At 39.5% G+C, this 16,687-nt stretch overlaps 1 protein-coding gene across 2 annotated transcripts in view; it reads right to left on the reverse strand.

Annotated features, from left to right (window-relative positions):
• The window catches only part of LOC136238434 (intraflagellar transport protein 172 homolog), a 28,634-nt gene that overhangs the window by 11,798 nt on the left and 149 nt on the right, over positions 1 to 16,687 (reverse strand). For both annotated transcript variants that reach the window (XM_066028901.1, XM_066028900.1), the window contains exons 2-16: positions 16,512 to 16,655; positions 16,347 to 16,459; positions 16,185 to 16,293; positions 10,140 to 10,219; positions 9,899 to 10,089; positions 8,153 to 8,385; positions 7,878 to 7,973; positions 7,582 to 7,743; positions 7,480 to 7,530; positions 6,709 to 6,812; positions 4,883 to 4,959; positions 4,768 to 4,832; positions 4,673 to 4,720; positions 2,985 to 3,050; positions 2,829 to 2,930 (exon numbers count right to left, since the gene is read on the reverse strand). In XM_066028901.1, coding sequence (XP_065884973.1) covers positions 2,829 to 2,930; positions 2,985 to 3,050; positions 4,673 to 4,720; positions 4,768 to 4,832; positions 4,883 to 4,959; positions 6,709 to 6,812; positions 7,480 to 7,530; positions 7,582 to 7,743; positions 7,878 to 7,973; positions 8,153 to 8,385; positions 9,899 to 10,089; positions 10,140 to 10,219; positions 16,185 to 16,293; positions 16,347 to 16,459; positions 16,512 to 16,655 — 1,641 coding nt within the window. The remainder of the gene's footprint in view (positions 1 to 2,828; positions 2,931 to 2,984; positions 3,051 to 4,672; positions 4,721 to 4,767; positions 4,833 to 4,882; positions 4,960 to 6,708; positions 6,813 to 7,479; positions 7,531 to 7,581; positions 7,744 to 7,877; positions 7,974 to 8,152; positions 8,386 to 9,898; positions 10,090 to 10,139; positions 10,220 to 16,184; positions 16,294 to 16,346; positions 16,460 to 16,511; positions 16,656 to 16,687) is intronic.

A 16,687-nucleotide genomic window follows, 5' to 3' on the forward strand; every position in this document is an offset into this window, starting at 1 on the left:
CCAAAAACCAGACTAACAGATTACTGAACCCTTATAATTTCAACACAAGTGGCTAAACAACTAAAATATCTAGGTCCTGTGGAAGCGATTTTTTAAGTTACTGGTAGTATAGACGTTTTATTGAACTTTTAGTAGTTTTTTCGGGTGAAACAAGCTCTTCGCAGGCTTGTATCCGAGTCACTTCGGAGAAACACGCCAAAAACGCTTCCACAGGACCTAACAAATTTAATATACAGTATCACTATGCCCCAGAAAAGCCAATAGAGCCTACAGCTTTTGCTGTATTTGGCGGCGGAAAAACATGGTAGTGACAGCTGGAGCTGAGCGATGTACGGGCTGGCTTACTTGTGTTACTACAACAAATTGTAGTGTTCCACCTGCCTCAACTACACTGTAGCTACATAAAAACATTAAATATGAAGGGCTTCATCTTCATTTAAAACTTTTCACGCTGCTAGACTGGTTTTATGGGATTCTCAAAAAGTATCGATAGGCATTCAAAATTTTGAATGATTGCCCGTGACTATACCGTAACCTTAACGAAGTGTATATTTAGCCGGTACCGGTTTGCAAACACTAACGGCTATTGTGCCGGCACTAGTAGGTTGCCCCGAGCATTCAACTTTAGGGCACGCGTCTAGTAGGTTGCCCCCAGCATTCAACTTTAGGGGATGCGAAAAGTAGTTCCTTAGCGTTAGGGGTAGGCTAGGGTTCAGCTTTGGTTTCTTCTTCACATAGAAGTCACTTCAGTCGGATGTTTATAACGTAGAAACTAAATAATATGACTAGCTGCAGCACCGGTGGTATAATCATTACAAACATTGCTTATGAGTACGGATGCCTGGGTTCGAACCCCCGCTTAGACAACTTTTTTTCTCTCGCTTTCTTAGGTTTTTTTGTACAAGTTTTTTTTTAATGCACGTAACATTCTAAGTATTATACCCTCCACTGCCGGCAAAATAGCCGGCAAAACAGTGTAACCGGTACCGGCTCTATATAACCTGCCTAACCTTAAACTAGACTTGTTCACCATACCATTTTCATAAACATCATTTGTTCAAACTATCCCTCTAGGGACCTGAACATGTGCAAATACTTTTTATACGGAAAGCACCTATACCAGTAGCAGGCCAATCGCTACCCAAGAAACAAACTACTAAACTTACTAGTAAAAGCAACCGAGCTGTATCCAGGCAGTAAAACAGAAACATTGAATGAAAAAGAGTGTTACAAAACTTCAGGTGTGAAACACAGATTTATTTATTTATTTATTTATTATCTAATTCATCCAAATAGGAAGGGGTGGCACCAAAAGGCTAGGCCTGCACGAGGGTGCTTCCCCAGATAATCATGTAGTTTTGTATGGGCACTATATGCATACTTCCTAGGGGTGTCTATTATATATGGTGGCATCACAGTAAAATTTCACCAAAATTGTGTATCTTCGCACCAAATTTTTCAAATTTTCCAGGAAGCACCCCCATATACAACTCTACTTGATGCTACTTTTAACCATGTCACACATATAACAACCACACTGACTAGTTACAACATGTTATACATAACCACACTGACAGGTTACAACATGTTATACATAACCACACTGACTGGCTATAAGTAATAGTTGTAACACACCCATGAGGTTTGTATCTGATTTGTAAACATGACACCGAAGGGCCGTAGGCTCGAGGGTGGAGTGTTTGCAAATCAGATACAAACCGAATGGGTGTGTTCTAACTGATTTGTGGTATGGGGCGTGCGCAGATCAAAGGCACCCATTTGTAATGCACCTATCAATGTAACGCCCGACTACCACTAATACGGGCTGAGGGTGGGGAAAGGTCGGGGATGGTGGGGGAATTGATCGCGGATTTGTCTTCACTAAAGAAATTCACTCAGACAGCAAAGGTATGTGCTTTGAGTTTAGGAAGGAGTGTTTTGGGTGCTAGCTATTATGTTCATACTAGAATCCACTCGAACTAACTCATCACTAGACCAACGCCACACAACCGTACAAATCCCCTCCTAGCCCCAGTATTCCTGGGGTTTGCAGGTTGAGACTTGGTCGGGGTTTGCATCGCCAGTATTCCTGGGGAATTGTAATTTTCAGTTTTGCAAATCCCCACCTCAGCCCGTAGTAGTGGTAGTCGGGGATTACATTGATGGGTGCATACCACGGAAGGAGCAAGAACGCAAGGCTAATAATATTGGCTACCACTGCGTACAAGGAACGATTTTACTCACTAATTACTGTCTTGATGGTTAGTTAATTCATTGGTAGCGCATTTGTTATGCACAAGTGCGAAGTGCCATCATCGATGCCAATCACTCCTACCATTGTACAGCTTCCGCACCATTTAGATGGGTGTAGCTGAAGTGTCTGATATTCATTTTTGAGTGGTGCAGCGCTATAATCGTCTTAATTTATTGGCAAACGAGTGTGTGGTAGATTACCGGGCTCAGCCCAGCGGTTGTACTGCTTCCCATTCATTCAGACGAGTGCAGTGTTGTGTGTTCATCGTTCCAGAGCGATTTACCTCCTTGTCAGTCCTTGACATTATTAGCATTGCATTGTGACTTCCTGTGTTGGTTTCGTTTGAAGTCTTTGAACTAATTAGTGGCCAGACTGTGTGGCCGAAAGGAGGTACTTAGCCATGCTACAATTATTTGTTTACAACTGATTTGTAACACTGGCGGCAGGCTTTGATCTGCCCACGCACCATACTACAACATGTCACACATAACCACACTGACTGGTTACAAGATGTTACACATAACCACACTGACTGGTTACAACATGTCACACATAACCACACTTACTGACTAACCTTTATGTTGTGGATAGTGACTCTGTCTGGTGTGTCAATGTTGTACCAGACACACAGGTTGAACTTGTTCTGTGCTACCACGACATCACTCAGTGGTACCCACTAGTGGGGAGGGGGTAGCAGTTACACACTAACCAACACACTAAGACAGCTCACTTGTACATATGAGCAGAAGTTTAGTAGTGACACACGAGACTGAGTTTCCAGGTCATAAAGATGTAGCTATATGGAAATAAGTCATTGTATAATAAGGTCATTGTATAGTGAGGTCACTGTGTAATAAGGTCACTGTGTAGTAAGGTCATTGCATAGTAAGGTCACTGTGTAATAAGGTCACCTGTGTAATAAGGTCACTGTGTAGTAAGGTCACTGTGTAATAAGGTCACCTGTGTAATAAGGTCACTGTGTAGTAAGGTCACTGTATAGTAAGGTCACTGTGTAATAAGGTCACTGTGTAATAAGGTCATTATATAGTAAGGTCACTGTGTAATAAGGTCATTGTGTAATAAGGTCATTGTGTAATAAGGTCATTGTATAGTAAGGTCATTGTATAGTAAGGTCACTGTGTAATAAGGTCATTGTGTAATAAGGTCATTGTGTAATAAGGTCATTGTATAGTAAGGTCACTGTGTAATAAGGTCATTGTATAGTAAGGTCACTGTGTAATAAGGTTATTGTGTAGTAAGGTCACTGTGTAGTAAGGTCACTGTGTAATAAGGTCACTGTGTAGTATGTACGTATTGAGCTGGATCCTCAAAAACATTCAATAACTCATGGATGATGCAATGACACACGATCTTGAAATTTGGCTCATTGTAGACTGCTTGACCTGCTAAAAATATTTCAAAATCTTCTTGTTCAAATGTCTGACACAATATTTACAGCCAATTAAAATTTTCACCATACATTTCCTATGGGGAAGCCAGCATCCAATACAGCCCTTTCTGAACTTGTAATGGAGCCAAACTGTACGTGTCTGTTGTTGACAACCTTGCTATCACCATTAATCATTAGTCTGGTGCCGCCGACCCTATTTAGGCGCTTATACAAGCGCCCGAGGTCTGTCCAGAATCAAAGACTTGTACCACTGTTACCGAAAACTGGTGCGTCCAATCAAATCGCAGTATTGCCAATTAAATGCATTTTGGCCACACGACGTGAGTAAATACTGGGGCAAAAGTCACGAAACGAAAGTTGCGTGAGTTCTTTCAGGGTTAAACCCAGGGACGATTTTCCATTTACCATTTGTGTGTAATAGACGCCTTCCCTCGGAAAGTAGAAATATGGTCTCCACAACCTAAACATCAACCGCCCATAGAAATTAACTGATTGAAACCCTTAAAACATCAGTCGTGATTGAATTCTTTGCTGTTCGATATGTTTAACGCGAGCCGCAGTGTAATTACGCATTCCTAAACAGAAGTCCTGAATGCTAGACAGACCAGACCCTATTTTCGGGGCACTTGTATAAGCGCCTAAATAGGGTCGGCAGCGCCAGACTAATTTTTAGCTGTTTTTTAGGACCCAGCTCAACTTGTACATACTATAGTAAGGTCACTGTGTAATAATAATAATAAGGTCTGCTGTCACCAGCCAACTTGAAATCACAAGAGTCATTTGTGTACAAAACAACCTAGCCATGTCATTAAGGCCTACTGGATGAGAGATTTCACTATAATATGGACACTTTTTGGAACAATCGAGTGTTCTGATTATCAAGGTGTCCCGATTATCAAGGTGTCCTGATCATCAAGGTGTCCTGATTTTCCAGGTCAGTTTATGTACTAAGGGATACTTTGGGATCTTAACTAAGTGTTTGGTGTCCACATTAACACAGAACACACCTTCAACTTCTTATCTCTAAACAACAACTTCCTGCCAGTCTCATTCAACTAAACAACACAAGATGTTACAAATGATTGTGGTGTTCAGTTCATACCTCCAACCAGTTGATCCTGCTGTCATGGATCACACTACCAATGGGGGCGTCATATGTCAGGTCAACTAAACCAATCAGAATACCATCCACCTAGTATGACACAATTAGAACTAACCAATTGAAACAGTGTGTAGGTCCACAAGATATGCAATCTTCTTGTTGTCCTGTTGTTTACGCTCATTAATACGAACACTGAAACCAAACAACACCTCTAATACAAACACTAAACCATACAATATAGCCATTGATACAAATACTGAAGCCAAAACAACACAGCTCATAGCAAGAAGTTATACCAGCTGTATGGGTGGAGCACAACACCTCATATTGTACAGGATATTCTGGGGATAGTGTGTTTGTACAGGTTATACTGGGGTCAGTGTGTTTGTACAGGTTATACTGGGAACAGTGTGTTTGTACAGGTTATACTGGGGACAGTGTGTTTGTACAGGTTATACTGGGGACAGTGTGTTTGTACAGGTTATACTGGGGTCAATGTGTTTGTACAGGTTATACTGGGGTCAGTGTGTTTGTACAGGTTATACTGGGGACAGTGTGTTTGTACAGGCTATACTGGGGACAGTGTGTTTGTACAGGTTATACTGGGGACAGTGTGTTTGTACAGGTTATACTGGGGTCAATGTGTTTGTACAGGTTATACTGGGGTCAGTGTGTTTGTACAGGTTATACTGGGGACAGTGTGTTTGTACAGGCTATACTGGGGACAGTGTGTTTGTACAGGCTATACTGGGGACAGTGTGTTTGTACAGGTTATACTGGGGACAGTGTGTTTGTACAGGTTATACTGGGGTCAGTGTGTTTGTACAGGTTATACTGGGGTCAGTGTGTTTGTACAGGCTATACTGGGAACAGTGTGTTTGTACAGGCTATACTGGGGACAGTGTGTTTGTACAGGTTATACTGGGGACAGCATGTTTGTACAGACTATACTGGGGACAGTGTGTTTGTACAGGCTATACTGGGGACAGTGTGTTTGTACAGGCTATACTGGGGACAGTGTGTTTGTACAGGCTATACTGGGGACAGTGTGTTTGTACAGGTTATACTGGGGACAGTGTGTTTGTACAGGTTATACTGGGGTCAGTGTGTTTGTACAGGTTATACTGGGGTCAATGTGTTTGTACAGGTTATACTGGGGTCAGTGTGTTTGTACAGGTTATACTGGGGACAGTGTGTTTGTACAGGCTATACTGGGGACAGTGTGTTTGTACAGGCTATACTGGGGACAGTGTGTTTGTACAGGTTATACTGGGGACAGTGTGTTTGTACAGGTTATACTGGGGTCAGTGTGTTTGTACAGGCTATACTGGGAACAGTGTGTTTGTACAGGCTATACTGGGGACAGTGTGTTTGTACAGGTTATACTGGGGACAGCATGTTTGTACAGACTATACTGGGGACAGTGTGTTTGTACAGGCTATACTGGGGACAGTGTGTTTGTACAGGTTATACTGGGGTCAGTGTGTTTGTACAGGCTATACTGGGGACAGTGTGTTTGTACAGGCTATACTGGGGACAGTGTGTTTGTACAGGTTATACTGGGGACAGTGTGTTTGTACAGGTTATACTGGGGACAGTGTGTTTGTACAGGTTATACTGGGACAGTGTGTTTGTACAGGCTATACTGGGGACAGTGTGTTTGTACAGGCTATACTGGGGACAGTGTGTTTGTACAGGCTATACTGGGGACAGTGTGTTTGTACAGGCTATACTGGGGACAGTGTGTTTGTACAGGCTATACTGGGACAGTTAAATAAGCATACACAATGTGGTTTCCTAATATTGTGGGACTAGTTCACTGGATCAAAGACTTGATAAAGATGTAAAACAACATTTTGCTGGGAACCTTTGGGTATGCTTCTATTCCATGAGAGCCCCTGGGTATGCTGCCCACATACAAATATTACAGCTTTAGCTCACCTGATCAAGTGCGGATTAGTAAACTCTGTCCGTACTGTTCCCAGTATCTTGTTGACACCATATTCCACCAATGAGAGCTCTCCTGCATTGAATATCATACATACCTAAAGGGGAGGGGCTCAGGATCACCAGTTACTATGTACGAGGTAAAATATTCAACCAAAATAACCTCAGCAGTGATTTTTTGCTATTATGAAATTTGTAGTACAGTAGGACCTCAATTATCCGAACCCTTGATTATTTGAACAGTTTAAGTGAATGCTCTATTAGAGTATTTGTCATTATGTGGAATGGTCAATAGAGTAAGTGAATACTCTATTAGAGTATTTGTCATTATGTGGAATGGTGTACTAGAGTAAGTGTATGTTCTGTTACAGTAGTTGGATGGAACTCCATTAATATAAATTAATGGGCTAAACAATCTGATCAGTTTTATGACTGAACTGGCACACAGGTTTTCAGATAATGGACATCATACTGTAACAGGTTGTTGTAGTTATAGTGGGTCAAACTGAGTTATCAAGTTGTTTCTAGTTACATAAAAGTGTTCAGATAATTCATTTATGGAGAGCTCCATTACTCTACAATACTCTAATAGAACAGTCATTTTAAAGCCTGTAAGAATACACTGCTAAGGGTAGGATACATTGCTAGGATACACTGCTGTACATACTGTAGAAACATCTTCTGGCTTTTTGCAAAACAAATATACTAATTAATTATGTCACAAATATAGATCCAACACATTAACCCCAGCTGTACTTCACTAACATTTTCATTTTCAAAATAAAACTTTTCATTTCCTGAACCCTGCCACATCACCTATAGCAACACCAATCAACAGTCAGATGAATATTTCTATTAAATGCTCACCTCACTAAGTTTACAGTTTGACATGTCTCCTAGCAACAAAGTGTTTGAAGTGTGTGCAATAAGGTAACGGTCATGTCCCATAATCTTGACACTTTCTATCTCGTAACCATAGTGAGAACGAAGACTAATACGACTGCCTTGGTTGAGATTCTTAACTATCACCTGTAATTATGTAATTACAATGTAATTAAGCAAATAGTTAATTACAAAACAACAGAGTCTCTTAAACACAGATTAATCAGGACACCTCATAATTATGTGGTCCTATCATCACAACATAACACTTTGTGGGTTACCTGACTGAGGCCAACATAAGTCATTTCAAATTTGTTCTTGTACATAACCTTCTTCAGACAACAATCAAACAACTCAACTGCTCCACACAGAGTACCCTGTAATAACAGGTCAGTCATCATTGTACTGATCATACTGTAGGCCAGGCAGCAGATGTGGGAAATTATATAGCAAATAAAATATGCTTTTGACACTTGTAATATACCACTAATACAAGTATAGTAACCTAGTGATAGGTCCTAGCTACCTGCTGGCTAGACTGCGGTAGTTAACGTACGGCTACTATCTTAGCTCCATCTCTCTTCCATGATACAGCAGTGATTGTATATAAGTAAGGAATGTGCTTCAGTCCTCCCTCATCCCAACCTTCTTTCTTTGGGGACCAGTTGAACAGTCTCAGTTGATCAAAACTGCCCAACACTACAGATTGACCACTGGGACTACAAGAGGCACAGCAGAACTCTTTTTCTCCTTCTTCCTTCGTATAGTCAAAGTGTTGCATCACCTTGCCTGTAACATGTAAACTAGCATTGATAGGTCCTCTACTAAATGAGCAGTACAAGCGACTGTTCTATTAGAGTATTTGTATTCTTTTAATCAAACAAATAGACTAGTTAACATTAGCGGAAATATTTTCTGTACATAGCACAACCACTAGATGCTGTGGTTAGCCACAGAAACCATTGTTACACAACATGTTACACAACAATTAAAGGAGATATCCAGGTTTAGCATGGAAAGTTGCATCGTCTAAGTGCAGTAATTGGTGAGTTATGAGCCACTGAAGTTGTAATCCCCTGTGAAAAGTTTTCTGGTGTTGAAACAGAGGCTTCTATTGAATAACACAAGAACAAGTGTTATATTCACCTGGACAACAGTTACTATTTGCTAAACATCATGTTTACTTGTCCATTTGATCTCAAGTGCTACACAGTACTATCAGACTCTGACTATCACTTGAAGTTGTCAAGAAGAGGAAGTTCTGAAGGGCATAGCCAGACATGAAATTTCAGAAGGCAAGGCAAACTTAAATGCTCTATTAGAGTTGAACAAAAGTGACTGCTCTATTAGAGTATTTTGATGTTTTTCATTTTGAACATCATCTCTTGACTTTTGTTGCTCAATGGTAGATGCGCTGCCACTGGGTTGAGTTTGGGTTTACGGGTTCGGCTAGGCTCAGTGTAGTTGCTAAATTTCGGCTAGTTGATAGCTACTGAATGATCAGTAAAATAATCGCTATAGGGCAATGTGTGGATCCGTATTTCTATCCACCACATGTCAACCATTGAGCAGACCATGGAACAGCACAAAGAGGATAACTAAATTTAAATAGGTGGGTAACTTATAGTCGTAGGTACTTATTAACTTACTGCCGCAATAGCCAAGTTAGTAGGCTTAATGTAGTACAAAATGGTAAAACAAAAATCTAGATCCCACAATTGCTATTTCTGGCGTTGTGTGTAAAGCATAATGACGTATGGAATAACGTTCTGAAGGCCATTAATCCACACCACTATCTATCATGAGATACCGATGTATAAAAGAAACAGGGTGAGTACTTTGTGTAGTTTTTTTACCATGACTATGCCAGGATTTGTTGATGTATAAACCCTTAATAGCCTTTGGCCCTTGTGCTTCAGGTATATATCAGCAAAATCCCTCGCAGCCATGTTACATTTCATTCAAACATCTGATATTTTAATTATGACCAATCAAAAAACAATACAGTTGAACCTTGATTATCTGAACACCAGATTGACTGCTCAATTAGAGTATTCTGTCAACAAGTGTATGCTTAGCTCTGTATATAAATGTATGGATGTTCGAATTTACATACTATTCAATTATATAAACACCCCAATTAGTTCGAATACCAAGGTTCCACTGTAACTAGTTTAATACAATGAAGAGGAGGATGTCACATTGGTAAGACTATCAGTGAATTGCTGAGTTACTCTGTGACTACCAAACTGCTTACTGATCAACTAAATATTACTCACTACTCACAGACAAACAGACTCACCATTCATTCCATACATCACTACACGACAGTCACACCCCCCAGCTATTATAGACTGTCCCCAGGCTAGGGCGTATGGCGGACATGAGTGACGACATACTACACCCTGAGGCAGACCAGTTCCTTCATCATCAAAGTAATAACGCACGATGGAGCCATCAGCATGGCCTGATATGATTCCTTGTCCACTGGTACTGGAATGGAGTTGATGAATGATGACACAAAGCAATGTTCAATTCCTTACTTGGCAGCAAGTGAGATGACACAAGACTCAGAGTTATAAAGGGTTTGGGACCGACTGCCTTTAGGACCAGCAATACGAACCTGCAGAATAACAATAACAGTTTGACAGTAGTGCTTGACGGTATTGAAATCTGAATGCATGGTATTAGTAACAGGAAATATCACAGTATATCGATATATAGTAGCTTGTTATTGTAACTATTGCATCATTTCTTAGGCCTAGTATGAAGCAGTATACATCCCAAAAACCAAAATATGTGACCCAGTCTGAGAAAATCGGTCTTATTGCCCATGTCAGCAGATTTGATTTTTCACCCAGGACACAAAGCTACATGAATAAACTATCTAATTCCACAATCAAGACTTGAGTGGTCTGGTTTTGCTGGCTGCTTTTCCCAAGCCCAGTGGCGATCCGTACGTGTGGTGTGGGGCCTCAATGGAGCTCTGGTCGGCCTGGGGATGACTGTATGTGGCTGTACAGCTTTGTGGTGTTGAATAAGTACCTCTGCTGTGAATTTCCTTTCATTTTAGCCAGTTTTGAGACTTCTATGACCCAAAACTTGGCCTACATGTAATTCATCCCTTGGCCTTCCTTTTCAATTTTTGAACACTATCTTGCCCGCCTTCCAGGGCCCCGCCTCCCACCCAATTTGCAGCTCACCTGATACAGTCAACCTCGGTTTAAAAACTATCTAAAATGGTGGGAAACTTAGTTGTTGGCTACTTGCACAGTGGATGCTCTGGAAGGTAAGGAATTGGTATAAAACGTGTGAGAATTTCGTACGCATAGCTTCAACCATTGGCGAGCTACAACACACTAAATACTTAAAACCGGTGTTTCTCAATACTTTTAAATAGGCGATAAGCCTGGTTTTCCCAGACTGGTTCACATATATAGTTCAGTACAAGTAGACATGTGTTGTAATGTGAGAACCTCAAGTTTTTGTTTTGGGTGTGTCTGCTAAACCATCAACAAATCGGGTAATTAAACATGAAAGGCTAGCTGGGTTAAAAGCAATAGTTACGTGGCTTAGCAAAAAAATGTGGACACAACTGACAAAAGCACCAATTTTTTTTTCTGTGAGTTCCTTGCCACATAAGATTAAAATTTTTGATAGGATCCACCTCAAGGATGCCTGCTAGGAAGCCATTCAAGGCTCAGAAATATGCCTTTTTGTAATTTTGGTGTTTTTAAATAGTAATTTGAAACTTTAGAATAATCTAGAGTATTTCAAGTGACATTAACTGTCATTACATTGTAAGTTATGTCATAAATTTAAATATTTATCACCACATGTCTTCGTTTTTGTGTTTTATTCACAATTACTCTATCAGAACAGTCAGGCCTCCTGTAACACAAAGATAAGCACATCCCCACTCTGCCTTTACATGCACTTGAACCACAATCCCTTAAAGCATGCAATAATCCACCAGACTGCCACCACAAGTATCCCTGGGCTGTGTTGTGCCCCACAGAGAAATCCATATGCACTCTCCTCAAGCATGTACGTATTTTGACATATGGAATCTTTGTTCTGAAGTGTACAATTTCCAGCCTAGGGGCCCAGATCTACCCCCTTAGAATTTAACCATGTACTTGATTATAGAAAAAGAGTAGAGTAAATTTCATCAATTGTTTATTTATGATGCAACAATCATATCATAACAGAAAGCAAGGAAAAGAACTAAGCTCTTCTGAAAACATATTTGCAGGACTGACTTATTGAATGTGGGAATAATACTGCTAGAACAGTCAACATCTATAAAGTGCTATACACAGTGTTAAAATTACCATGACCACTGTACTAGTCGAACTATTCTTTGCATTTGACTTCAGCACAGCTACTGATATCTTACCCAACTGTGCCAAACATACCATAGTTGAATACTACACTTTTGATTAACTGATCAATGAAATATTGCAATTCTGTGTTCTTTAAATCCTAACCTAGTAAGTTAAAATATCTATGTGTAGCATCTTTGGCTGCTAAGTTTAACAGTAATGGTGAATGTAAACATGCAATACTAAAAGTTTTTGTTTAATTTTTTTTATTAAGGATTTACAGCACAAGTGCTGAAGGTCTGTAGGACACCAAGTCCTACAGCTGTTTAAAGTTATTACAGAAAGTTTGTTTGAATAGGTGGAGAAAGGAGAAAAAAAAATCCATGACTGGACCTGGGCAGCCTTGAACCTGCAGTCATTTGATTAATGCTCAAACACTTACAGGAGCCTGCCAGGCGGTCAAGATGTTCTCTCCTTGTCAATTTCGTGTATATGTATCCACAAGAACTCTAGAGAGTGACTTATTTTTCACTGCTGCAATACTCCATCAGATTGTAACATACGTTTGATCAAGAAGCATTTTCAAAACTATAGCACTTGATGTATATGTTACCTGTGGAGATATCATACCTATCCAGTCAGGTTCTGGTAGCAAGGCAATTATTTTTATGTATACGTAGTTAGTCATTTATACTCTACTATTGCTTAATAAAAACTGTCTGGAAATTCATGAAAAAATCCATGGTGACTGCTTCCCATGGTTATACTGTAAACTTTGCTTTCACAGACCATGGTGAAATCCTATACATTTACTACAAATACACATTTTTAGCATAAATTCGGCTTGAGAACTGAGAAAAGGAATTGTTATACAGTTGTACTGCTGGATTAATGGTATGAAGAACCTTACTGTTGTGGCCATGCATGTGATTTCAGCATAAGCACTTTGGTCATGCAGCAGCAGCAGCAGCCAGCAGCAGCAGCAGCCAGCAGCAGCAGCCAGCAGCAGCCAGCAGCAGCCAGCAGCAGCAGCAGCAGCAGCAATAAAACACGTCTTCATACTAAATAACAGGAGCTGGTGTAGTATAAGCTGGTAAGTTAACAAGCTATAGCTACAGCTATAGCTACTTCGCAAACAAGCACAAAATAAATCTGTAAGATGCATTCTGTGATATCTGAATGAGCATGACTACAGTATATTATGTAAGAGATGCTTCATTTATATATTACAAACTAATATGTGACTGAATTACCCATATGGGTGCATTTGACACCTAAAATATTTAACCCTTAAACCCGCAGAGAACTTTTCGGAAATGCGTGTTTACAAAATATGGGCATGCATGATGACACTAGGTGGGGTAACTTAATTCTTACAGCCTACAAATACACATAGATTAAAATTGTGTTTACTGGGCTACTTGGAGAAGGTTAAATGAACACTGTAACTACAGTGGCTTACTTGTTATGAAGCGGTAAACAGCGACAAGTCGCATCTCTGTGTTTCTAAATTCTTGCCATGTGTTTAACTTCGATTGTGGGTTTACTCACATGAACCATATATGGCTTGATGCAAAATTTAACAAAGAATTGAATGGAAGTTGTTGCAAAGCGATAGGATCAACTACCATCGAGTTATCGACCATTTTATAAAGATATGTAAAAAGTTAGCGTGTTTACTTACCTAAAAGTTATTTTCATGGCTAGTTTTGGCCTCACCATTTAGCGTTAGGGTAAAACCCTAGGTATCATTTTAATCCTTGCTACATCACAAGTAGAATGACATAAATTGCATAGCCATAGGATGAACACTTCAAAAGTTACAGCACTTTGTGCAAAGCATGCGTATTTAAGTTTAAATCCAGTTTTCTGGATTATGCGGGTTTAAGGATTAATGGTCAAATCACAAACTTTATAGTGCAAATTTACCCGCTGATGATTGCAAACCATTCTCAATACCATAAATTACAAGAAAATTCTTGAAATATTTTTAAAACTGTGCCCTGCTCTTAATAACAACCCACTAAACATAAAAATTCTAATTATTTCACACGCACCCATATGGGTGATTTTCCAAAATTCAGTCACATATTACAGTGTATATATTTATTTCCATGATAGTGAGCAACTATTCCTCTATACAGTTTGTGGATCATAAAAGCTGTATACACTGTAAACTATGAAAAATCACTTGTCTGCATTGAATAAAGTTTGTGAGAGTAACAATACTATTTATCTGGTCTTGGTTTAATGTAAAACCCTGCACAATGTTCTCTTACATGAAATAAAACAAAAGTAGCACTTATATGGCTTACCGATTTTAAAATTACATAACTATGAATGTCTTTATGGAAAGGCCCTTTTTAGAATAAGATGGATCCTATCAAAAAATTAAAGTTAAGGTTGTACTACATACGTGGAGAAAGTTTGGTGCTTTTGGCTTTAAGCAACCTAACTAGTACTGGCATTCATTGATATACCGGTATTTCGATATATCGGTTATCAAAGGTTGTCACGGTATGATAATCGGTTATGATAATTTATCACAATAAATGGTATTACTGGTATATAGCAGAGCACTAATTGACAGTACACAGGGAACAGCCCAGAGTCCATGGAAATCAATTTATTAGTGTATAGCTAGTATATACATTGGGGTCAATGGAAGGATTACTTGCCACTTGGCTAACAGACAGATACTGGAGAGGTATATATTGACATGTGCTGTGTCATTTTGGTATTTACCATATCTGACCAACAACATTACTGTAAAATCAGAAAATTTGATGAGGAAAATATTTGGCAAAATTGAATAACTTGAATATTAGATGAATTTAAATTTGACAGTTTCTCTTACTCACAGGAGCCCATGTTAATCGCACACGCACATACCACACACACGCACGCACTACAGACTACAAACGTACTACAGACCACACACACGCACGCACGCATGCACACAACAAACACTGTATGTGACCTAATTTTAGAAAACCGTCGATATCCGCACAATTTTCAAACTGGATTTTATTTGTTCTATGTTTTCTACAGGGACAGAGGTATGGACTAGCTAAGTTTCAGTTTCATAAGTTAAGCAGCGTCGGAAATACAGCACTAGACAGCTGGACGAGCAAATAAATTGATATGTACAGAAGCTATTGAGAAAAGAATCTACAGGCGCTTGCATAAACCATCATAACTTACTGATACAACATACGGAATTGAATCTTCGCTCATTGTGTTCGCCATGAATTTGTGCATCCACCAAGGTATATTTTTTTTCCCCAGGCATGCTTCTGTGTTTGAGAAGGAAGGAAAATTCACAGAAAAACGATCGTCAGTAAATTCTTTCGTCACCGCAACGTAAACAAACGTCTGTAACTTTGAAATCCTTTCGTGTATGGAGAGATTTTTGTACTCCCTATGAACAGGTGAACACGATGATGCCCAGGAGGATCCATTGGAGGCTTAATTCGCCCACCAGTGAGGCGATAAAAACTTGCATTTTTTTTCTTCTTCTGGGCTTGCGTTTTTTACCCATAGTTTTTAAATGCTTTTTATTACAAAAGTACTATTGTGACGGTTTTCCAAAATTCGGTCACATATTTCAGTACATAACCAAAGAGTTTTTTCTGCCTGCCATGGCAACTTGCATGTGCAGCTAGTTGGATTACCAATATTTAGACACATCATCATGAAATCCTAAGCAATAGTCATGGGATAACTTTACATAATATAGTTGCATGGTTACCATTAGTACAAACTACAGCTACCTGGGATACATCAGCAGGAGAGTCAGTTGATAGTTAGGAGAATGCCTTGTACCACAATCAGATATTTCCAGAGAAACATCTCACTGCAGTTGTGGAGACCATGCTCATAGGTAGCTATCTGGCTAGTAGAATAAGCTGTGTAGGTTCACTAGTCTTTTCTTATGTTTTCAATTTCTTTAGCTAGCCAGATATTTTAGGCGGATTTATATTTCACAATTTCAGTGGAAATTCGCTAACTGCCAAATTTAATATCCTATCAAATTTTCTGCTTATATGGTAAGTGCAGGGTCTAGTCATATTATGTAGTAGAGCTAATACTACTAGTCTATAGTATTTCCAAAGGATAATTTTATCAGCTGACATTGAAATTTTCAAAGACAGACTATATCATCATTTTGTAATCACTACATAAATAGGTCAACTGTAATAATTATTGTAATTCATGTTGAGTTTGCACAATATTGATAAATACTACTACAACCACACCCACCTTCCCATCAGCTAATCCAAAGACATAATGGGACTGAGCTGGTGGCCATATTAGACAGGTGACTGCACTCTCCAATACTACCTTGTTCACTATTGACTTCTTCTCACCCCTTCAAATGTGACCACGTATCAGTTATGTGTAATACAAGACATCTTAACTGACCATTGCTCACCAATCTTATACACAAATATGATATTGTCTGTCTGTCCCACTACAATCTTTGTGGAGTCTGGGGAGAATGCTAGTCCGGTCACGTGATAGTGCTTCTTCCCCAACTGCAATCATCACGTGAGACAACATCACACTCACACTAGTTTATCAACTCACATTAGGGTCTTGCGGTTTGGTAGCGAACTTGTCTCGCTTCTCTCCTAATTCATCAAATAATATTACTACCCTGTCAATAGTGACCACTGCTAGTTTTGTATTGTTTGGCGCCCAAGCCAGAGCAGTGACCTTAGAGGCTCCCTCCTAATGTAAAGCTAATTACAACATGTGCAGCA

This window comes from Dysidea avara, chromosome 11 (assembly GCF_963678975.1).
Source record: "Dysidea avara chromosome 11, odDysAvar1.4, whole genome shotgun sequence".
Lineage (NCBI taxonomy): Eukaryota > Metazoa > Porifera > Demospongiae > Dictyoceratida > Dysideidae > Dysidea > Dysidea avara.